The sequence below is a fragment of the Pseudophryne corroboree genome, chromosome 4 (genome assembly GCF_028390025.1).
Source record: "Pseudophryne corroboree isolate aPseCor3 chromosome 4, aPseCor3.hap2, whole genome shotgun sequence".
NCBI classification, from domain to species: domain Eukaryota; kingdom Metazoa; phylum Chordata; class Amphibia; order Anura; family Myobatrachidae; genus Pseudophryne; species Pseudophryne corroboree.
Window position 1 is genome coordinate 151,562,103 of NC_086447.1, and position 24,776 is coordinate 151,586,878.

Below are 24,776 nucleotides of genomic sequence, written 5' to 3' on the forward strand. Positions count from 1 at the left end.
ATTTTTATAAAAAGTATCTCCCATATCACACATTCTAGTTCTATAAAGACATATACCTTCTCTTTCTTAGGGGTCAATTCTATGGTATCCGGATGATAGGTCAAAAGTCAGTATGGTCGGCAGATGAAAGGTTGACGGTTACAAAACCTAATGCATGATTAGGTTGACCATATTTTGTCGACCTATGGACGGGTGTACGCCGGTCACATGAATGCCACCCCTATGGACCGTCTACGTAGACATTGCAGAGCTATTATACCACATCCAATTCTGTTAGGGGCGATGTTTAGTGTACAGCTACACACCTAATGTATTATCACAGCCCCTACATTGTGACATGTCTGCGCGCCTCTGTGCCTGCTCAGCAAAATCTTCGATGTAGAGGTACGCCCCCCGCAGCTGCATTAGGTGAATTGACACCTTAAACTAATACGTCACCTCCAGGCTGGTAATAGGACATGTAAGCCTTCACAAGCATAGTGGCTCGCTGGTTTCATACCTTCATTTTCTCCTAAAGCAAGTCATGTTTTTTTTCATTACATTTGTGTCACTGTTCCAAGAACCTGAATAATTCTATAAGGTTCTGTATTTAAAGGTAATTATCTTAGGCGACTAATAGTACATGTCATCCAGACTGACAGACGCTACATGGTATAATAAATCCAATGCGTTACCTATCATTTCTGGCAAGATATCATAAAATCAGGATGGTGTAATGTAACTCTCTATTATTTTTCAGCTGCAAGACCTACCCAGAGAAGTTACCCTGACCTCTCCAGCTACAACATGAATGAACGTGAGTATATAAATGCCCTGAATCCGGCTTAGCCCTTCCGCTGTCATTCAGTTTTCTCTGACGTCCTAGTGGATGCTGGGAACTCCGTAAGGACCATGGGGAATAGACTGGCTCTGCAGGAGACTGGGCACTCTAAAAGAAAGATTAGGTACTATCTGGTGTGCACTGGCTCCTCCCTCTATGCCCCTTCTCCAGACCTCAGTTAGAATCTGTGCCCGGCCAGAGCTGGATGCACCTAGTGGGCTCTCCTGAGCTTGCTAGAAAGAAAGTATTTGTTAGGTTTTTTATTTTCAGTGAGATCTGCTGGCAACAGACTCACTGCTACATGGGACTGAGGGGAGAGAAGCAAACCTACCTGCTTGCAGCTAGCTTGTGCTTCTTAGGCTACTGGACACCATTAGCTCCAGAGGGTTCGAACACAGGGCCTGACCTCGATCGTCCGTTCCCGGAGCCGCGCCGCCGTCCCCCTTGCAGAGCCAGAAGACAGAAGAAGGAGATAAAATCGGCTGCAGAAGACTCCGGTCTTCATTAAGGTAGCGCACAGCACTGCAGCTGTGCGCCATTGCTCCCACTGCACACCACACACTCCGGTCACTGTAGGGTGCAGGGCGCTGGGGGGGGGGGCGCCCTGGGCAGCAATAAGTATACCTTTTGGCAATATATACACATAATACAGTCTGGAAAACTGTATATGTGTAAAACCCCAGCCATTTTTAGTCAGAAACAGGACAGAAGCCCGCCGCTGAGGGGGCCGGGCCTTCTTCCTCAGCACACCAGCGCCATTTTCTCTTCACAGCTGCGCTGGAAGGAAGCTCCCCAGGCTCTCCCCCGCAGTATCCTGGTACACAAAGGGTGAAAAGAGGGGGGGGGGGGAGCACATAAATTTAGGCGCAAAAAATTTGTATATACAGCAGCTACTGGGTAAACACTGAGTTGTAGTGTAATCCCTGGGTTATATAGCGCTGGGGTGTGTGCTGGCATACTCTCTCTCTGTCTCTCCAAAGGGCCTTGTGGGGGAACTGTCCTCGAATAGAGCATCCCCTGTGTGTGTGGTGTGTCGGTACGCGTGTGTCGACATGTCTGAGGTAAAAGGCTCCTCTAAGGAGGTGATAGAGCGGATATGTGTGTGAGGGGGTGTCTCCGTCGACAACGCCGACACCTGTTTGGATATGTGTAAGTGCTAAGGTGAATTTATTGCACAAAAGGCTAGGGAACAGACAGGAAATCTACCCATGTCTGTCCCTATGTCACAGAGACCTTCAGAGTCTCTCAATGCTCACTATCCATAATAACATACACTGGTATCGACATGGAGTTTAACTCCACTGTCGACTACGATAATGCAAAGTTACAGCCAAGATGGCTATAAGGTATTCAATATATGATTATTGAAATAATAGATGATTTGCATATCACTGATGACTCATCTGTCCCTGACACGAGAGTACACATGTTTAAGGGGAAGAATGCTGAGGTAAATTTCCCTCCTCTCATGAGGAAAAAGAGCGGGAATCTCCAGACAAGAGACGGCAGCTTCCCACAAGAGAATTCTCAGGCTGTATCCTTTCCCCACTAGGGCCAGGATATGTTGAGAATCTTCCCCTGGGGTGTCTTGTTTGCACAGATGGTAGCACTTGCTATTCTCAGGGATCCTGCAGATAGCGTGCACATTCTAGTATACTACCCAGACCGGCGATTGTGTCGGCATGGGTTTATAGCGCTGTGGCAGCGTGGACAGGTACCTTATCAGCAGAGATGAGACCCTAGTATGCAATATAAATATATTAAAGATGCTGTCTTAAGTAATAGATATATAGTTATAAAGCATGCCCAAAGAGACATGAGTATACTGGGTCCTAGAGTCAAAGCTATGTCGATCTCTGCTTGACGTGTCCTGTAGAATATGCATTGGACAGATGATGCCGACTTAAGAGGCATATGAAGGCTGAGGATTGTGTGGAGAAGGGTTCTCGGGCCTGGTCTCCACAGCTATAGCTGGTAATTCTGCTAGTTTGCCTTATATTCCTGCACAGCCTAAGAAAGCACGACATTATTAAATGCAGCCTTTCGTATAAAGAAACAAGAAAGTCTGAGGGGCGTCCTTTCTTGTCAGAGCCGGGCAGCTAGTTCCCAGGAACAGAAGTCCTCCCCGGCCCCTACAAAAATCCACCAATGTCGCTGGGGCTCCACAGGCAGAGCTAGGCCCGGTGGGGACACGCCTTCGTAAGTTCAGCCACAAGTGGGTTCACTCCCTGTTCGATCCCTGGGCAATAGATATTGTGTCTCAGGGTTACAAGCTGGACTGTGAGAAGATGCCCCCTCACCGACGGCCCTGCGGGCTTCCCCCCTAAGAGAGGGAGCCAGTGTTATCTGCAATTCACAAATTGTATCTTTAACAGGTGGTGGTCAAGGGTCCCCTCCTTCAACAAGAGGGTGTTATTATTAGACCATGTTGTAATCCCGAAACCAGACGGTTCGGTCAGACCCATATTGAATTAAAAATCCCTGAACATATACCTGAGAAGGTTCAAGTTCAAGATGGAATCGCTAAGAGCGGTCAGTGCAAGCCTAAAAAGGGGGAGACTTTATTGTGAATCGGGACATAAGGGATGCATACCTTCAGGTCCCCATTTATCCACCTCATTAGGCGTACCTCAGAATTGCGGTACGGGATTGTCATTACCAATTTCAGATGTTGCCGTTTGGTCTCTCCACGGCCCCGAGAATATTCACCATGGTAATGGCGGATATGATTGTGCTCCTGCGGAAGCAAGGTATCACTATTATCACGTACTTGGACGATCTCCTCATAAAAGCGAGATCAAGAGAGCAGTTGCTGAACAGCGTATCACTTTCTCTGGAAGTGTAACGGCAACACGGCTGGATTCTATATATTCCAAAGTCGCAGTTGTTTCCTACTGCTCATCTGCCTCTCCTAGGCACGATCCTAGACACAGACCAGAAAAGGGTTATCTCCCGATAGAGAGAGCTCAGGAGCTCATGACACTGGTCAGGAATCTATTAAAACCAAAACAGGTGTCAGTGCATCACTGCACTCGAGTCCTGGGAAGGATGGTGGCATCATACGAGGCCATCCCCTTAGGCAGGTTCCATGCGAGGACCTTCCAATGGGACTTACTGGACAAGTGGTCCGGATCACCTCTTCAGAGGCATCGGTTAATCACCCTATCCCCCAGGGCCAGGGTGTCTCTCCTGTGGTGGCTGCAGAGTGCTCACCTTCTCGATGGCCGCAGATTCGGCATTCAGGACTGGATCCTGGTGACCACGGATGCAAGCCTCCGAGGGTGGGGGGCAGTTACACAGGGAAGAAATTTCCAAGGTCTGTGGTCAAGTCAACTGACCTGCCTTCACATCAATATCCTGGAACTAAGGGCCATATACAACGCCCTAAGTCAAGCGGAGATCCTGCTTCGCGACCAACCGGTTCTGATCCAGTCAGACCGCAGGGGTTCATGTAAACCGCCAAGGCGGCACAAGGAGCAGGGTGGCGAGGGTAGAAGCCACCAGAATTCTTCGCTGGGCGGAGAATCAAGTAAGCGCACTGTCAGCAGTGTTCGTTCCGGGAGTGGACATCTGGGAAGCAGACTTCCTCAGCAGGCACGACCTCCACCCGGGAAAGTGGGGACTTCATCAGGAAGTCTTCACGCAGTTTGCAAATTGATGGGAACTGCCTAAGGTGGACTAGATGGCGTCCCACCTCAATAAAAAGCTAAAAAAGGTTTTACGCCGGGTCAAGGGACCCTCAGGTGATAGCTGTGGTCGCACTAGTAACACCGTGGGTGTTCCAGTCGGTCTCTGTATTCCCTCCTCTTCCTCTCATACCCAAGGGCTGAGAATTGTAATAAAAGGAGGAGTGAAAACAATATTCTTTGCTCCGAATTGGCCAAGAAGGGCTCGGTACCCGGAGCTGCAGGAAATGCTCTCAGAGGACTCAGGGCTTCTGCCTCTCAGACAGGACATGTTGCAACAGGGGCCCTGTCTGTTCCAAAATTTACCGCGGCTGCATTTGACGGCATGGCGGTTGAACGCCGGATCCTAGCGGAAAAGGGCATTCTGAATGCAGTTATTCCTATGCTGATAAAGGCTAGGAAAGACGTGACAGCAAGACTTTTTCACTGTATATGGCGAAAATAGGTTGCTTGGTGTGAGGCCGGGAAGGCCCTACAGAGGAATTCCAGCGGGGTCGATTCCTGCACTTCCTACAGTCAGGAGTGACTATGGGCCTAAAATTAGGATCCATAAAGGTCAAGATTTCGGCCCTATCCATTTTCTCTAAAAATGAACTGGCTTCACTGCCTGAAGTTCAGACGTTGTTCGGGGGGTGCTGCATATTCAGCCTCCTTTTGTTCCACCGGTGGCTCCTTGGGATCTTAACGTTGTGTTGGATTTCCTGAAATCCCACTGGTTTGAGCCACTTTCGACCATGGAGCTAAAATATCTCACGTGAAAAGTGGTCATGCTATTGGCCTTAGCTTCGGCTAGGCGTGTGTCAGAATTGGCGGCTTTGTCATGTAAAAGCCCTTATCTGATCTTCCATATGGACAGGGCAGAATTGAGGACTCGTCCCCAATTTCTTCCTAGGGTGGTATCATCGTTTCCTTTGAACCAGCCTATTGTGGTGCCTGCGGCTACTAGGGACTTGGAGGATTCCAAGTTGCTGGACGTAGTCCGGGTTTTGAAAATTTATGTTTCCAGAAAGGCGGGAGTCAGAAAGTCTGACTCGCTGTTTATTCTGTATGCAGCCAACAAGGTTGGCGCTCCTGCTTCGAAGCAGACTATTGTTCGCTGGATCTATAGCACGATTCAGCTGGTTCACTCTGCGGCTGGATTGCCGCATTCAAAATGGTGAAAGCCCATTCCACAAGGAAGGTGGGCTCTTCTTGGGCGGCTGCCCGAGGGGTCTCGGCTTTACAGCTTTGCCGAGCTGCTACTTGGTCGGGGTCAAACACGTTTGCTAAGTTCTACAAGTTTGATACCCTGGTTGAGGAGGACCTTGAGTTTGCTCATGCGGTGCTGCAGAGTCATCCGCACTCTCCCGCCCATTTGGGAGCTTTGGTATTATCCCCATGGTCCTTACGGAGTTGCCAGCATCCACTAGGACGTCGGAGAAAATAAGAATTTACTCACCGGTAATTCTATTTCTCGTAGTCCGTAGTGGATGCTGGGCGCCCGTCCCAAGTGCGGACTCTCTGCAATACATGTATATAGTTATTGCTTAACTACAGGGTTATTGTTATGAGCCATCTGTTACTGAGGCTCAGTTGTTGTTCATACTGTTAACTGGGTATGGTTATCACGAGTTGTACGGTGTAATTGGTGTGGCTGGTATGAGTCTTACCCTGGATTCCAAATCCTTTCCTTGTTGTGTCAGCTCTTCCGGGCACAGTTTCCTTAACTGAGGTCTGGAGGAGGGGCATAGAGGGAGGAGCCAGTGCACACCAGATAGTACCTAATCTTTCTTTTAGAGTGCCCAGTTTCCTGCGGAGCCCGTCTATTCCCCATGGTCCTTACGGAGTTCCCAGCATCCACTACGGACTACGAGAAATAGAATTACCGGTGAGTAAATTCTTATTTTTTCATTTACTGCCTGTACTTGTCTTTGTATCTGAACTCTATGCTGATCAAAGAGTCATCTGTTTGTCCATACGGACTGCCCCATCTATGTATATTCATGGCAGCACTCCTCTCTTATGTGTGCAGTGGTAGCCCATGCCTCCCCCACCGTTATCAGATGCTGTGACGTCTAGGAGACAGAGCTGCATCCTGCCGCGCTCTCCCCCTATACGTATGCTTGGCTGGCTATTAGTCATCATTATCAGCGCGCACTTGCATCTACCCTAAACTGGATGCAGAGAGACCCCTCCAAACAGGTGTATTTACACTTCAGTCCAGTACTGCATAGCCTGCAGTAACGTTGGCATGCCCCCACTAAACTTCATCTACTTAATATCATCCCATTACAGGCGTTTTATTTTGCGGATGCGATTTGAGATGCATAGGGATATTCATACTCCTACTAGCATAGAGGCGGTTATTCAGGGATGGACGCAATTCTTGCTTTCGCAGAGCACAGGGCATGGCTGCCCAGCATGTGTGTGGCAAATTTAATTGCGATTTAATTTAATTGCGAATGCATTAATGTGAGGTTGACGCATGGCAGGCGTTTTCCCCCCCCCCCTCAGAGTGGCTGCTTGTGACGTCACACAGCCGCCCAGAAAAGAGTCCGGTCACGCCTGCGAACACCGCGTTGACACACCCCACCCCCTTCCCGCCTGCTGGGAGGCGGGCGCATGGTGAAGGGTCGCGCGGCTGTGTTCGTGTCTCATTAAGGCCCATTTCTGGCGCATACATAATGCCAACATGTGGACGTTCAGCCCTGCACCATTCCTAGTGTATCTAACATTGCTGTTTCGTGATTCGCAGTCATGTAGTTATGAAGTTTTGTTCACTACATTGTGAACTATTCTAGTGACTTCACACTTAAAATAAAGAAAAAAAAACAGTAAATTACGATGATGTCATTTAAAAAAAATTAAGCATAAGGCATGCCTGTAACTTTAATATACTGCACCAAATCACTTGTGACAATGACGAAACCGCACATGCAACAGTGACACCTGGACGGACATATGTATACACCACACTTGTTTTACGGGAGACCCTGAACAGAAGGATAATGTAAACATGTGTTTCATAAGCTGCAGCTACACGTTCAGCAGACAGCTAAAAGGTATCCTCGTAAAGTACTTGTCGTTCTGCTAATCCTGAGCTGAATTATTTCCCAGCCACTTCTCCGTGCAGGCATCTGACATGTATTTATAAATAAGAATGAAAAGCCAGAAGGGGACCACCAGATGGATTAACATATCGCTTACATCACTATCTATAAATAAAAGCATTAAATGTACCCAAATAATTTTTCAGCTTGGTACTTAAGAGGGAATTCTTTGCAGAGATTATCCCATACATAACATATTTGCAATAGCCTCTAGTTGTGAATGAGGATATTGGGCTGATGCCTTGAATAGATGATTAAACCCAAATTTAACAGGGCTTTTACACTGAAATTACATTGAATGTGAGCTGCATCTTTTGACAGTGTTAGTCTGGGAGAGGTTTGTGGGGTGAGTGTGCAATTCCCATGCATTGGTCAGCATCTTAATTGGTTACAAGCAACTCATGACCAATACATTGCCATCCTCTTTGGCACTAAATGTACACTTCTGAATAATAATAATAATAATAATAATAATAATATTTATTTATAAGGCGCCACAAGTGTTTCGCAGCACCATACTATTACATACGGCAGACATGAGAACATTACAGGGTACACATAACTTAACGTTAGAGTAACAGTTAGCACCTCAGTACACAATAAAGCTGCGAAGTACGGAAGTATATGAGTAAATATATGATTTGAAGATAAGGGGCTAATTCAGTCTGCTACTTTGTGGAGTGCGCTCGTACAACGTGCGCACCCCACATCTCACTGGTGCAATTATAATGCCGTTGGCTGGGCATGGTCAGGACAACGGAGGCGTGTCCAGCCCATTGAGAGGGCGGGCCGTGTCAGCTACATGACATCACATGCAGCCTCTGCGACCCAGAACGCGGCGAGTAGCGGCCTGCCAGCGTGCAGGAGCTGCGCTGGCAGGGAAGTACACGTCGGGTACAAAAGCATCACCGCCGTGCAATGCTTTTGTACCGGGGGGGGGGGGGGACTTGGCATGCGGAGCAAACTAGCCCTGTGCTGGGCGACCCCCTGCATGCCAGAGAAACTGATCGTAGATGTGCTAAATTTAGCACATCTACGATCAACTCTGATTTACCCCCTAAGTCACTTAGTTCAAGCCGAGTTGTATGGTACCAGGCGTACAAGGGACGTTTGGTGCGACTACAGCAAAAGCGTATGAGGACACATCTGTATAATGAGCATTGTGGAAATGCCCGATCGGATCGTAACTGCAATAGTTTCTGCAAGTCCCCAGTGTGCATATGTATGCCACATGCAGACTCCAGTCAGGTCAGGACCTCATCTTGTTTACATTAGGGCTACACTTTCATTTGCGATCATATACTGTGTATTCTTTGCACCAGCTGTGGAAGATCTTCTTGTTAAGTCATTGCAGTGGCAAACCCCCTATGTACATCATTTTACAGCTATTAAGTAATGACTGAGGCGAAACCTGACATACTCTGCATTCACAGCTCCACATCTCCACAGCTTGGAAATACATCAACAGGACGAGTTATTTCAAGGGGAGCCGTGGGGGGTCTGCTGTGCTACCAGTTAAGGGAAGGGGTATATGAAGTAGATTTACTAGAGACACTTGAGCTCTCTGTTAATGTCCAGACTAACTACACAGCGGGTTTCCTTTATTATTGTTATTTTTTTTATTTTTTTATTAAATGACATCCACTCCTTTTAACAAGGATTTATCATTGCCCTGTGTCATTCGCGTTTAGTTCTGTGGGAATCATTCATCTTAAACCTGGGCACCACATCTTTCACTTATTATCCTTATTATAGTCAGTTCTGCTATTTGTAAATTTCGCTAGTTGGACAAAGTCGGACAGCGTCAGTTGCGAAACTGGAAATGCGCCGGACAGCAGAATCAATTCTGTTTTGTGAAATATTTGTAATTGTGTCCATTTCTACCAGCGAGTACTGCAGGACTGCGGCTTTGTTTCATAGACATCTTAACTGACTATAGACAGCTTTAATAGAAGCAAGAACTCTGTAACCCACTTTAAGGTTACACTATATATGATGTTACCATTGTTAACGAATCCTCTAATTGGTCTCCGTACTCATCATTGTGCTTTTTTAAACCTGTTCATACAGCAAAATGTCTGTTGGCCTGTTTAATATTCACAGCTCTTTAAATCGGTGACTCATGGGACGTAATCATGCGGAGTGGAATATTTAGGCCTAATTAGCTATCATTTAGATTTTCTAGCTTTTTTTTGTATGACTGTGTTCGTCATTTCTCATTTTATATAAGTACACCTTTTCCTATTGAAGAATTAATCTAAAGTTTTAATGGGATTGCTTCCAGCTGAAATTTTTGTGGAAAGAGCTTTCTACGTGCTTCATATTTCACAGCACAAGACAGCGAAAGCTAAAGTGGTTTTGGGGTTGTTGTTAGCAGCACAGGTAACTGGGGAGAGAGGACTTTTCCGACAATTACTAGTGTGTGGAGTGATTTAATTAACTGGGGAAGGAGTGAGAGGAGAAGAGAAGCTGCCGGCGCCTCTCTGGCACTGTCTGGTATCCTTCTGAACATACTCTGCTCAGTGTCTTCTGCCAAGGTGCAGTAGTACATTAATCTGCAGTGGTGGGAGCCTATGGCTGGAGCCAGTGCTGTCATATGGTAAATTTTGTTGTGTATATGGGCGGAATGTACTAATCATTTTTGCGGGCCATCGCCTGCTATTGCACTGATGCTCATTGCATATGTACTAACATATGCGATTAGTATCGCAATGCGATGGCAGTGGCCCCCTGCGAAGATTGGTGGTCCGGATGATAGGGTGTGCGGGGGTCTGCGTCATCTCCCAGCAACGGGATGGCATGGGTCAGGGATGGTGTGTCGACAGTCTAATGTCGGAAAGTCATCTATGTGGACATGATGAATGTTGATATGGTCACAGTCGACGTGCTGCATGTTGACATTTTGACCATGTCAGCATTGTCATGTCAACCTGATGCATGTTAGACCGGCATAGTCATCGTCTGGGGTGCTGCTCAGAATGACCAGCTAAAGCCAGTTATTCTTGATACAGTATATGCATAATATTCACCTTCATGGTAGAAAGAAGGCATTCTCCATATTGCCAACATTTCGATTCACATCCAGAATCAGGAGGCACAGAAACCACACATTGAGAGTATGTGACATTGAGAGTATGTGAAATTTGTGAATTATGCCTTGATAAAGATTCTGGATGTGAATCGAAATGTTGGCAATATTTTGAATGAATTACCCTGTATGCAATGAAGACATTTAGAATTCAACTCTGCATGTGGAGAGTGTCTTCTTTATACCATAAAGGTGGACATTATATTTAAAATATATAATATATAATATATTTTTTTTATTGTAAAACAATGTTGCATTGAAAAAAAAATGTGTTTGAGCTTGTGCATCAGCTTCTCCTCTTCCTGAGTACTCGTGCATTGGTGGCTTGTTGGGTTGAGCTCTTTGTGACAGTGTACTTTACTTCTCTTCTTTCTCATACTGTAACGCACAGGTGGGTATCACAATCTCATTAATGTTGTTGTCTTCATCCCACTTATGCCCTATTTATGCTGCTCCTTACAATTAAAATTGGTAAGAATAAACTGCTTTTTCCATCCTCAGGTGCCATTACTGTAATGGTCATCATGTGATTTGAATGTTACAGGGCAAGTACTGCAGCTTTTCCGCTGTGGACCTGGTTAATCAAAGTCCGGTGTCATTTTATTTTGTTCTTTATATTTTAATCTAGTGTTGAGCTGGATTAATCGCAGTTTATACACGGAATGGACAGATTGTTTGCTTCCTGTGACAGTTTGGGAAACCACTCTAAAAAACTAATCTGGATTATCTTTGGTCTTTGCCAGGGGAAACCCCTTTAATGGCACTATGGTTGAAAGCACTTTGATTTAAATGTTAGGATCATTATCTGATATTGATGTATAATACAGTTTGTTCAGAAAAAAAAAAAAAGCACAATTTTAGTGGATAGTTTTTATGTCACCATAAGTATTGGGCTTTTAAATCCTATATATAATTCTCTTACTTTCCTATCTGTTGGGAAGATAAAATTTAACACAGGTATTCTGCAAGTGGGAAATAGAAATAGAATTTTAATAAACCTCCCCTAAGGGAATAAAAAGGGGGTTGACATTATGAAGTCATTACCGATGCGTTGTGTGAACAGTAACGCCCAAACGGACAATCGGATTAATATTTGGATTGCGCCTCCAGTGGGTAAAATTTTAATAAACTACAAAAATGGTCTTGTCACTTTTTACTGTATTTGCTACGGGTGCTCTTCGGGTAACGCCAAGAACCATGGATTAATATTTACTTACATTAATATGTCTCAAATTAACATCTCTCTAGATTTACCAAATTTTTAACACTCCTTTTTATTTACAACCGTGAAAATCAGAAACTCCCGTGCGAAAAACGAGTAGAACAGCTAGTCATGTATAAAATCAATGTTTTCATGTATTTGTTCGTCTGCTGCCATTTCCCACTTTGCCATCATGTGTATTTTACCTTACGTATTTCTGTTGTACATGAATGTAAGACTATTCCAAATCATTTTAAACAGTTGGGTTACTTAAATATTTAGGTACTACTGAAATAGAATTTTATAGCATTGTACTATAAACATGTCCGCTTATGTGGGGAGTGTAATAGAACTGTATTCTCAACATGTCCAGTGGTTAGGTCATGTTGGGAGTGTAGTGTCTGTATATGTCTGTATACAGTGTAATAGAATTGTAATATGATCATGCTCAGTGGGTCAGGCCATGTTGGGGGTGTAATGTTCTATTTCTGTATGCTAGGGATCAAAAAATGAATTGTAAAATCTATGAGCCATCTTAAAAGATTAGAAGTCAGACCATTGTCTGCGACCACAGTATACAGTGACAACTTGTACGCCCCCTCAACCTTACATGCCATCAAACCACCACACGCCTTTTCAGTGGTCATCAGATTTTGCCACTTGCTCATACCTGCACCCAGTTCAAAATATCATGCAGTAGTGCCCCCAATTCAAAATGTGTCTTCAAAATATGTCATATAGTGTGCCCCAAATTGATAGTATGTTCAAGGGAACATTCCATTCAATCCCAAGACCTCACTGGTGCTACCAGAAATAGGATGTAAATTAACGACACCTGGGATTAAGCTACATTAGTCCAGGACTCTGCCCAGCACAGGTAAATGACCTGACTACATATCCCAAACTGTCTGCATCTTATCTGCTCTGGATACCTGCTCCACATAGAGTATGTAAATGACAGGGGGATAATCGCAGTGGTTGCTGGAAACAAAACTCTTGGCGCGGTATACACCTGGGGGACCCAGTGGTATGGCGCTTGCAGCTCCAGCAACGTCATTAGAGCCACAGTTTCTCACCAGCAGCCCTTAGGCGGGATGCAGTCACATTGCCAGCAGTTGGGGTCCCGGCGGTCATGATATCGACGCCGAAATCCTGGCTCACAGGGACTATTCCCACTCTGTGGGTGTCCACGACACCATAGAGTGGGAATAGAACATGTAGCAAGCACAGCGAGCCCCCGAGCCTGCAAGGGGCTTTTTAGTGCTCGCCCCACTGCTGGCATACTGACGTCCGACACCCCGACTGTCAGTAATACCTACTGATCCCCCTTAGGCAGCTCAGGATTGTAGCTGCAAGGACACATTGTGACTGGAGCTTTTAGGACACTAAACATTGTATAATCAGTGTGTCCTGGTACCTGCTGGCACATGCAAACCAGTACGGAGTCACGTGCACGCTGATGGGCACAACTGTTTGGAATTTAGTGACAGCCCTGTGTGTAAAAGCACATCCAATAGTTACAGCACCCACAAGCTAGAAGATCACTGGAGGACTGATGTCACTATAAGCAGGGATCTCAAGGCTGTGGTGTAAGACATGATTGCTGATGCTGTTGGAGCAGGTGATTCTAGTGCCTGGTCTGAAAACACAAGTCTAGTGACAGTGCAGTCAATAATGGTGCAGTGGACTGCCAGCAAATGTTTGACTGGTAACACAGGCTGACGGGATAGACTACTGTATTCTAGCTGCCTCTTCAGTGACAGTCTGGATCAGGCAGCCATGATAACCAAGACTGGGTTTGGCTGAGTTGAGCTTCACAGTTGGAGATTTGAAATTGGAAGCCAGTGCAATGTTCTTTCTTTCGGATTTTAATACATTTTTACAAGGCAATAAGCTTGTAAAGCGATCAGATGTTGGTGAAATACTTATTGTCGATCACGTGACATTATATTTATATTTCTCTATCGTCCTAGTGGATGCTGGGGTTCCTGAAAGGACCAGGGGGAATAGCGGCTCCGCAGGAGACAGGGCACAAAAAGTAAAGCTTTAGGATCAGGTGGTGTGCACTGGCTCCTCCCCCTATGACCCTCCTCCAAGCCTCAGTTAGATTTTTGTGCCCGGCCGAGAAGGGTGCAATCTAGGTGGCTCTCCTAAAGAGCTGCTTAGAAAAGTTTAGCTTAGGTTTTTTATTTTACAGTGAGTCCTGCTGGCAACAGGATCACTGCAACGAGGGACTTAGGGGAGAAGAAGTGAACTCACCTGCGTGCAGGATGGATTGGCTTCTTTGGCTACTGGACATTAGCTCCAGAGGGACGATCACAGGTACAGCCTGGATGGTCACCGGAGCCTCGCCGCCGGCCCCCTTGCAGATGCTGAAACAAGAAGAAGGTCCAGAATCGGCGGCATGAAGACTCCTCAGTCTTCTTAAGGTAGCGCACAGCACTGCAGCTGTGCGCCATTTCCTCTCAGCACACGTCACACGGCAGTCACTGAGGGTGCAGGGCGCTGGAAGGGGGGCGCCCTGGGAGGCAATGAAAACCTATTTTTGGCTAAAAATACCTCACATATAGCCTCCGGGGGCTATATGGAGATATTTAACCCCTGCCAGAATCCGTTAAGAGCGGGAGACGAGGCCGCCGAAAAAGGGGCGGGGCCTATCTCCTCAGCACACAGCGCCATTTTCCCTCACAGAAAGGCTGGAGGGAAGGCTCCCAGGCTCTCCCCTGCACTGCACTACAGAAACAGGGTTAAAACAGAGAGGGGGGGCACTAATTTGGCGTTAGAAATATATAAAAAAGATGCTATAAGGGAAAACACTTATATAAGGTTGTCCCTATATAATTATAGCGTTTTTGGTGTGTGCTGGCAAACTCTCCCTCTGTCTCTCCAAAGGGCTAGTAGGTCCTGTCCTCTATCAGAGCATTCCCTGTGTGTGTGCTGTGTGTCGGTATGTGTGTGTCGACATGTATGAGGACGATGTTGGTGAGGAGGCGGAGCAATTGCCTGTAATGGTGATGTCACTCTCTAGGGAGTCGACACCGGAATGGATGGCTTATTTAGGGAATTACGTGATAATGTCAACACGCAGCAAGGTCGGTTGACGACATGAGACGGCCGACAAACAATTAGTACCGGTCCAGACGTCTCAAAAACACCGTCAGGGGTTTTAAAACGCCCGTTTACTTTAGTCGGTCGACACAGACACAGACAGGGACACTGAATCCAGTGTCGACGGTGAATAAACAAACGTATTCCTTATTAGGGCCACACGTTAAGGGCAATGAAGGAGGTGTTACATATTTCTGATACTACAAGTACCACAAAAGAGGGTATTATGTGGGATGTGAAAAAACTACCGTAGTTTTTCCTGAATCAGATAAATTAAATGAAGTGTGTGATGATGCGTGGGTTCCCCCCGATAGAAAATATGGGCGGTATACCCTTTCCCGCCAGAAGTTAGGGCGCGTTGGGAAACACCCCTTAGGGTGGATAAGGCGCTCACACGCTTATCAGAACAAGTGGCGGTACCGTCTATAGATAGGGCCGTCCTCAAGGAGCCAGCTGACAGGAGGCTGGAAAATATCATAAAAAGTATATACACACATACTGGTGTTATACTGCGACCAGCGATCGCCTCAGCCTGGATGTGCAGAGCTGGGGTGGCTTGGTCGGATTCCCTGACTAAAAATATTGATACCCTTGACAGGGACAGTATTTTATTGACTATAGAGCATTTAAAGGATGCATTTCTATATATGCGAGATGCACAGAGGGATATTTGCACTCTGGCATCAAGAGTAAGTGCGATGTCCATATCTGCCAGAAGATGTTTATGGACACGACAGTGGTCAGGTGATGCAGATTCCAAACGGCACAAAGGTGTATTGCCGTATAAAGGAAGAGGAGTTATTTGGGGTCGGTCCATCGGACCTGGTGGCCACGGCAACTGCTGGAAAATCCACCGTTTTTTACCCTAAGTCACATCTCTGCAGAAAAAGACACCGTCTTTTCAGCTTCAGTCCTTTCGTCCCTATAAGAGTCATATCTGCCCAGGGATAGAGGAAAGGGAAGAAGACTGCAGCAGGCAGCCCATTCCCAGGAACAGAAGCGTTCCACCGCTTCTGACAAGCTCTCAGCATGACGCTGAGACCGTACAGGACCCCTGGATCCTACAAGTAGTATCCCAGGGGTACAGATTGGAATGTCGAGACGTTTCCCCTGCGCAGGCTCCTGAAGTCTGCTTTACCAAGGTCTCCCTCCGACAAGGAGGCAGTATGGGAAACAATTCACGAGCTGTATTCCCAGCAGGTGATAATTAAATTACCCCTCCTACAACAAGAAAAGGGGTATTATTCCACACTATATTGTGGTACTGAAGCCAGAAGGCTAGGTGAGACCTATTCTAAATCTAAAAAAATTTGAACACTTACAAAGGTTCAAATCAAGATGGAGTCACTCAGAGCAGTGATAACGAACCGGGAAGAAGGGGACTATATGGTGTCCCGAGACATCAGGGATGCTTACCTCCATGTCCCAAATTTGCCCTTATCACTAAGGGTACCTCAGGTTCGTGGTACAGAACTGTCACTATCAGTTTCAGACGCTGCCGTTTGGATTGTCCACGGCACCCCGGGTCTTTACCAAGGTAATGGCCGAAATGATGGTTCTTCTTCGAAGAAAAGGCGTCTTAATTATCCCTTACTTGGACGATCTCCTGATAAGGGCAAAGTCCAGGGAACAGTTGGAGGTCGGAGTAGCACTATCTCGGATACTGTTACAACAGCAGGGGTGGATTCTAAATATTCCAAAATCGCAGCTGATCCCGACAACAAGTCTCCTGTGCTTAGGGATGATTCTGGACACAGTCCAGAAAAAGGTGTTTCTCCCGGAAGAGAAAGCCAGGGAGTTATCCGAGCTAGTCAGGAACCTCCTAAAATCAGTGCATCATTGCACAAGGGCCATGGTAAAAAAATGGTGACTTCCTTCGAAGCAATTCCAGTCGGCAGATTTCATGCAAGAACTTTTCAGTGGGATCTGCTGGACAAATGGTCCGGATCGCATCTTCAGATGCATCAGCGGATAACCCTATATCCAAGGACAAGGGTGTCTCTCCTGTGGTGGTTACAGAGTGCTCATCTTCTAGAGGGCCGCAGATTCGGCATTCAGTTTTGGATGTTGGTGACCACGGAGGCCAGCCCGAGAGGCTGGGGAGCAGTCACACAAGGAAAAAATTTCCAGGGAGTGTGATCAAGTCTGGAGACTTTTCTCCACATAAATATAGCTAAGGGTAAATTTATAATGCTCTAAGCTTAGCAAGACCTCTGCTTCAATTTCAGCCGGTATTGATCCAGTGGGATAAAACATCACGGCAGTCGCCCACGTAAATAGACAGGGCGGCACAAGAAGCAGGAGGGCAGTGGCAAAAACTGCAAGGACTTTTCGCTGGGCGGAAAATCATGTGATAGCACTGTCAGCAGTGTTTCATTCCGGGAATGGAAACTGGGAAGCAGACTTCCTCAGTAGGCACGACCTCCACCCGGCAGAGTGGGAACTTCATGGGGAAGTTTTCCACATGATTGTAAACCGTTGGGAATTACCAAAGGTGGACATGATGGCGTCCCGTCTGAACAAAAAACGGGACAGGTATTGCGCCAGGTTAAGAGACCCTCAGGCAATAGCTGTGGACGTTCTGGTAACACCGTGGGTGTACCAGTCGGTGTATGTGTTCCATCCTCTGCTTTTCATACCTAAGGTACTGAGAATTATAAGACGTAGAGGAGTAAGAACTATACTCATGGCTCCGGATTGGCCAAGAAGGACTTGGTACCCGGAACTTCAAGAGATGCTCACAGAGGACTTATGGCCTCTGCCGCTAAGAAGGGACTTGTTTCAGCAAGTACCATGTCTGTTCCAAGACTTACCGCAGCTGCGTTTGACGGCATGGCGGTGGAACGCCGGATCCTAAGGGAAAAGGCATTCAGGAAGAGGTCATTCCTACCCTGGTCAAAGCCAGAAAGGAGGTGACCGCACAACATTATCACCACATGTGGCGAAAATATGTTGCGTGGTGTGAGGCCAGGAAGGCCCCACGAAGAAATTTCAACTCGGTCGATTCCTGCATTTCCTGCAAACAGGAGTGTCTATGGGCCTCAAATTGGGGTCCATTAAGGTTCAAATTTCGGCCCTGTCGATTTTTCTTCCAGAAAGAATTGGCTTCAGTTCCTGAAGTCCAGAAGTTTGTCAAGGGAGTATTGCATATACAACCCCCTTTTGTGCCTCCAGTGGCACTGTGGGATCTCAACGTAGTTCTGGGATTCCTCAAAACACATTGGTTTAAAACCAGTCAAATCTGTGGATTTGAAGCATCTCACATGAAAAGTGAACATGCTCTTGGACCTGGCCTGGACCAGGCGAGTGTCAAATTGGTGGTTTTTTTCTCAAAAAAGCCCATATCTGTTTGTCCATTCGGACAGGGCAGAGCTGCGGACTCGTCCCCAGTTCTCTCCCTAAGGTGGTGTCAGTGTTTCACCTGAACCAGCTTATTGTGGTGTCTTGCGCCTACTAGGGACTTGGAGGACTCCAAGTTGCTAGATGTGGTCAGGGCCCTGAAAATATAGGTTCCAGTACGGCTGGAGTCAGGAAAACTGACTTGCTGTTATCCTGTATGCACCCAACAAACTGGGTGCTCTTGCTTCTAAGCAGACTTTTGCTAGTTGGATGTGTAATACAATTCAGCTTGCACATTCTGTGGCAGGCCTGCCACAGCCAAAATATGTAAATGCCCATTCCACAAGGAAGGTGGGCTCATCTTGGGCGGCTGCCCGAGGGGTCTCGGCTTTACAACTTTGCCGAGCGGCTATTTAGTCAGGGGCAAACACGTTTGTAAAATCCTACAAATTTGATAACCTGGCTAAGGAGGACCTGGAGTTCTCTCATTCGGTGCTGCAGAGTCATCCGCACTCTCCCGCCCGTTTGGGAGCTTTGGTATAATCCCCATGGTCCTTTCAGGAACCCCAGCATCCACTAGGACGATAGAGAAAATAAGAATTTACTTACCGATAATTCTATTTCTCGTAGTCCGTAGTGGATGCTGGGCGCCCATCCCAAGTGCGGATTATCTGCAATACTTGTACATAGTTACAAAAATCGGGTTATTATTGTTGTGAGCCATCTTTCAGAGGCTCCGCTGTTATCATACTGTTAACTGGGTTCAGATCACAGGTTTTACAGTGTGATTGGTGTGGCTGGTATGAGTCTTACCCGGGATTCATAAATCCTTCCTTATTGTGTACGCTCGTCCGGGCACAGTATCCTAACTGAGGCTTGGAGGAGGGTCATAGGGGGAGGAGCCAGTGCACACCACCTGATCCTAAAGCTTTACTTTTTGTGCCCTGTCTCCTGCGGAGCCGCTATTCCCCCTGGTCCTTTCAGGAACCCCAGCATCCACTACGGACTCCGAGAAATAGAATTATCGGTAAGTAAATTCTTATTTTTCTTTATAAGGTACTACAAGAGGCCCGCTGCTGCTTACAAAGTACATATATAGAGATACAGTTCAAACAAAATAATACATAAAGTGCATAAAAATTACAGTACAACAATGCAGAACATTCATTGTAGATGGTAGCAATGGTGAGGAGATAATGGTGTAAGCAATGAAAGTGCACATGAGAGATAAGGGCCCTGCTTGTGAGAGGTTACAATCTATAGGGGAGAGACAGACAGATATGAGTGTCGCAGAGCAGCTAATTAGTACGGACACAAGGGTTTAGTTAGAATGAGATCTGGTAAGCTTTAAGAATGGTTTTGAGTGCCTGTTTGAGGATTTGGAGAGAGGAGCAGAGTTAGGGATTGAGTTTTTTTTAGTTGTGAGGAGCAGCAGAGGGCAAACTCCTGGAGGTGAAACTGGGATGAGGTGATCAGTTGGAATGAGGTGGCACTAAGCCAAGTGAGCAGGCGGGAGTTTGGAAGAGTTCAGGTTACAATTGAGGTTTGTGTGGTAGGTTTGTGTGTTAGCATTTTTTGTTTTTGGGTTCTGAAGGAGAAAAGGAGCCGGTGTAGGAAAAGGAAGACCAAAGCTTTTTGTTTGTAGAGAAAGGTGATCCAAGCAGCAGCAATAGGGAGGGATTGGAGTGGAAAAAATGCAGGATTTTGAAAGGCCAGATAAGAGGAGGATACAGTAGTCCAAGCAAGAGATGACCAGTGAGTTGAGTGAATGTGTTCATTGTCTCCAAAGTGTGAAAGGTTCTATTTCTGGAGATGGTAGAAGAGGCAACATTAGGTAAGGGCATGAATGTGGTATTTTGAAGGAAGAAGAAGACACAGTCGAGGGAAACTCTTATGGTGCCCATACACTAGGGCGATTGGCCGCGATGCAATATCGAGCTGCGTTATCCCCGTCAGGCAAGGCTGCGATAAATCGCATCTGTAGTGTGTTTTTTTTGCATTCGATGTGCATGCGATAAATCACATGCTGCTTGCGACCTGAAATCGGGTGATCGCATGCGATCGCACCGCATGCTGCCCAAAGCATGCCCGATTTATTTGTCGGATCTCTTTTAAATTACCATAGAGGGCTGGGCTATCTGGAGTATATATAAAGTGGCAGCTATAATATTGCATTTGTGGGCAGTGGGCCAGCATAATATTGCATTGGTGGGCAGTGGGACAGCATAATATTGCATTGGTGAGCAGTGGTGTAGCCTGCATACCTTGTTTTTATCACATAGCAGAGCAGTGTGCTTCCTCACTCTGCTTCCTGTATCCTCAGCACAATGGGTAGAGGGGAGTGTCCAGGAAGTGAGCTCAAACCAACACAGATCGCACATCGTAGTGCGATAAATCGCATGTGCTTAAAAACAACATTTGATCGCATATGCGATGCAATAAATATTAAGTGCAGCACCTAATATCTTGAGATGCGAGTTTCGACCAGCGTGCCCACGCATCGCATGGAGGGACACATGCGATTGACATGCGATCCATGCAATGTATCGCACCGATGCGGTCATAATCGCATGATTTAGCCCTAGTCTATGGGCACCATTAGTCAGAGGACCCATTACTGACTTTAGTGGGGGCACTTTCTGTAGAGTGGAGAGAATGAAAGTCAGACTATTGGGTCAAATGGAGATTAAGTTGAAAGACAGCAAGGCAGCTGTAAGCAAGCCACTCTACTTGATTGGATGCAAACGGGAGTAGAGAGAAGGGGCAGTAGTTAGTCATAGCAGTCTTTTTTTTTATTATATATTTTAGAATGGGAGATATGAGGAGAGATGAAACTGACAATGCTCTAAGAGAGGAGCATGCATTTTAAGTGGGGGAAGTCCACTAGTGAATACAATTATCTCCAGGTAAGGCATGAATCTGTGGAGGTTAGTTGTAACAGCCAGAGCAAGAGAATCTGGGTCAGATGTAAGGGTGCTATTGAAGTGGGAAAGAGCATGGGCTTGGCTGGAGAGCGTCAAGTAGGGAAAATAAAATGGGGTCAATCATCTCAAGGTTAAGCTTGGTACGTAAACTTGCAAGGAAGAGGTGGTGAAGGCATGAGGGATAGATAAAAGGAAAGCATAAGATGGTCATAGAGGAAATGGTCAATTGGTGAAATCAGAGGTATTGCATTTTGAGAAAGGTCAGACAGTGACTTGGCCTAAAGGAGAAAATAGTCTGTAGAAAAATTATGCAACTGGTAATAAGGAGTGGATTCTGGTGAATGAGATCAGGTCATCAGGAAGGGATCTGGGTGACCCAGTAGGTTTGAGTATGCAGGGAGGTTATTTGAGGAGAAGAGTTAAGCAAGCAGGAGTGCAGTAGCACGTAGGTCGAAAACTCAGCCGAGATTATCGGAGGCAAGTGGTTGGATGATCCCAGTTGCTTAAGGCAGATAAGGGGAGAAGGACAGGCACAAATGGTCTGGAAGGCACCATAGGTTAGATGGATCCAGTCAGTACAGTAGCTGAATGGCCAACTAGGACACAGCTGTGGGAACAGAGTGCCCAGACTAAGATCAGGCAAAGAGGTATACAGGAGCATAGCTGGGTTCAGCTGCCACAGAAGCTGGGAGATAGATCAGTGGTTGTGGCTAGGCCATATTTCACAGTATGTACATGGTACTGTACCTTGCATTGTATGTTTGATATTTTGGACTATGGACCTACTTTATTCCTTCAGAGAGCACCACGTTAAATTTACCCTTGTTACTCCATAACATTGTGTGGTCCAATCAGTGGGTTCAGCTACCAACTTATTTTTAATCATTCTGTACATCCCGGTCGTGGCTTCCTTGCTGTGGATTGTTGACCTGGCCCCAAACCCCTTTGAGGTAATTCCAAACATTTACTATTTGACGCAGTGCATTTTTGAATACATCCCTTCCTTAAAACATGTATGACTGACCGATCTGTCCAAAGACATTTGAGAAGTACTGTAATGTTTGAAGCAGTCTGCTCTGTTCAGAAGCAGGAAGATGACTCTGTAGAATTAGATATGATTTATGCCAATGCAACTTGCCCATTAATTCAGGATTGCTTTGTTTGCTGGTTAAAGGGGGGTACTCACGGAGCGATATTCTAAGCAATCTGACTAGACTGCTTAGAATATAAGCAGGATCGCTCAGTGTGTAGCCCATACAGCGATAGCTGGGTGAAATGAGCTCCCCCCGCACGCTCAGCACAGATCGCGCTGTGCTGAGCTGTGGGAGAGATGTGTGCTGAGCGGTTCGCTCAGCACACATCTCTCCCGCATCGGACCGTGTATATGGGCCTTAACTTATGAGTTTGGCTACAAAACCGTTTTCTCAGAAGCAGTGAATATGTCAATAATGCAGTAGTGTCTAAACAAACACCATAATCCTCTATTTCTTTGATCTCTCAGAATACCTCACTCCTGATAAGGATTTAGGTGTTTTTCAAAATTCTATTTTAAAAGCTAAAATTGTCTCAATATTTGAGTACCTTCTACTTTTAACTTTATTACATGTGCTTAAATACGTCTATTTTAAGATGAATTCTATAGTAGGATGTTTGAAATTTTAATATATACTGGTTCAGCTTGAAAGAACAATGATTCCTGGTATTCTGAAGCTGCCTTTGTTCCCTCTTTTATCCTCTATTGTTTAAATCTTAATCTATATTCCAGTTGCGCTGAAATGATCATAGTTCTATTGAATGATCTATTGTAGACAATATGAATCTCTATAACAGGAAAAAGTGTATGGCAAGGATATTAACCATACAGCCTATTGTAATCCAGTCCTCAATTATCTTCTCAAGTCTGCACTGTGGGTGTCTTTTACTGATGGGATTAGGAGCTGGTTATGTTTCTCTATTAAAATCAAGACAAATCTGTATTGGAAAAGCTATAAAAGCACAGCACACATTCCTTAGCACTAAATATGATTTAAAACTTTTGCTGTTTCTTTAAAAACTAACATATGCAATTATGTCAAGCACATGTGTTTTTATTTTTACAACACCACTGTGTGCCCTGCACACAGTGCAATATATCCCAAAGCAGGGTCGGACTGGCCCACAGGGGTACAGGGGAAACCACCGGTGGGCCCCACTGCCTGGGGGCCCTCCTCCTCCTCTATTGATCAGGATCCAGACTGTGGGGGTCATTCCGACCCGATCGCTCGCTGCAGTTTGTCGCAGCGATCGGGTCAAAACTGCGCATGTGCCGGCGCCACAGTGCGCCGGCGCATGGCAGTCGTCGCTGCCTAGCGATCGCCTCTGAGACAGAGGCGGTCGCTGGGCGGGAGGGGGCTGAACATCGGCGTTAAGCCGCCATTTAAGCCGCCGGACCGTTGGGGCGTTAAGCCCCAACGGTCCGGCCAACGCAGGCGTGGCCGGACCGTTGGGGCATGCCGCTGCGGCTGCGTGACGTTTCACGCAGCCGCTGCGGCCAGCGGCAGCGACACACAATTCCCGGCCAGCCGCAGGAGCTGCGCTGGCTGGGAGTAACTCCACAAATACAAGAGCATTGCCGCTGTGCGATGCTTTTGTATTTTTGCGGGGGGGGGAAGCGACACTGACATGCGGGGCGGACTAAATTTAGCACAGCTATCAACCCTGTGTTCTTGAATTATACATTATACATATGTTACCTTATACTGCACAGGACTATAATGTATTCTCTACAGTGCATTGCCATTAATATCTTGTACATTATCATGCACGCACTAGCAGTATTTATATATTTGTCAAGGGGCCCAGCCCATGCACTCACTAATGGTTAGGCAAACCAATGTAGCGGCTGGCCACACCCCCTCTGGAGACTGACCACACCCCTAAACATGGGCCCCTACCACTGCATGCCCCGGTGGGCCCTTTATGCCCCGGTCCAACAATGTCCTAAAGACTGGGTATTCATGGTTTAACTGCATTAGATTAAATAAATATGTTCACCACGCTCTCTTTAGCGCCTCTAGCAGACGTCGCCATGAGTCATGCTTATCTGATACAGCAGACAGAGTGACTGACAGCTGGGCAGATTTACTTTGAGGAAATCCAAACAGTAGCTCAAGTGACTGTAGCTTTTAAACCTGTTTAAGATCACATCACAACACCTGGACTGATTCTGAGTTGGGAATAAAGCAAAAAAGAGCATGTAACTGTGCACCTTGGCTAAACATGTTGTGCAGCAGGTGGGGTAGATATAATATGGGCATATTTGAAAGGGTCTTGTCCAAACGCAAATCTAAATTGTAGTATAAAAATTAATATGTCAATCATTTGCAAAAACTAAGTATTTACCCTGCATGCATAAATAAGTGTATCTGCACCCCTTGCATTGCAATGTGTGTGTTTTTTTCCAGGTGCAGAGATACTTACTTTTTTCATTTTGATCCCAATTTAGCATCGGCCCCACTGTCCTAAAGATGTAACATTTGTGA

At 46.1% G+C, this 24,776-nt stretch overlaps 1 protein-coding gene across 1 annotated transcript in view; it reads left to right on the forward strand.

Annotated features, from left to right (window-relative positions):
- The window catches only part of SH3YL1 (SH3 and SYLF domain containing 1), a 297,391-nt gene that overhangs the window by 248,567 nt on the left and 24,048 nt on the right, over positions 1-24,776 (forward strand). The window contains exon 9 of the mRNA XM_063915498.1: positions 740-796. Coding sequence (XP_063771568.1) covers positions 740-796 — 57 coding nt within the window. The remainder of the gene's footprint in view (positions 1-739; positions 797-24,776) is intronic.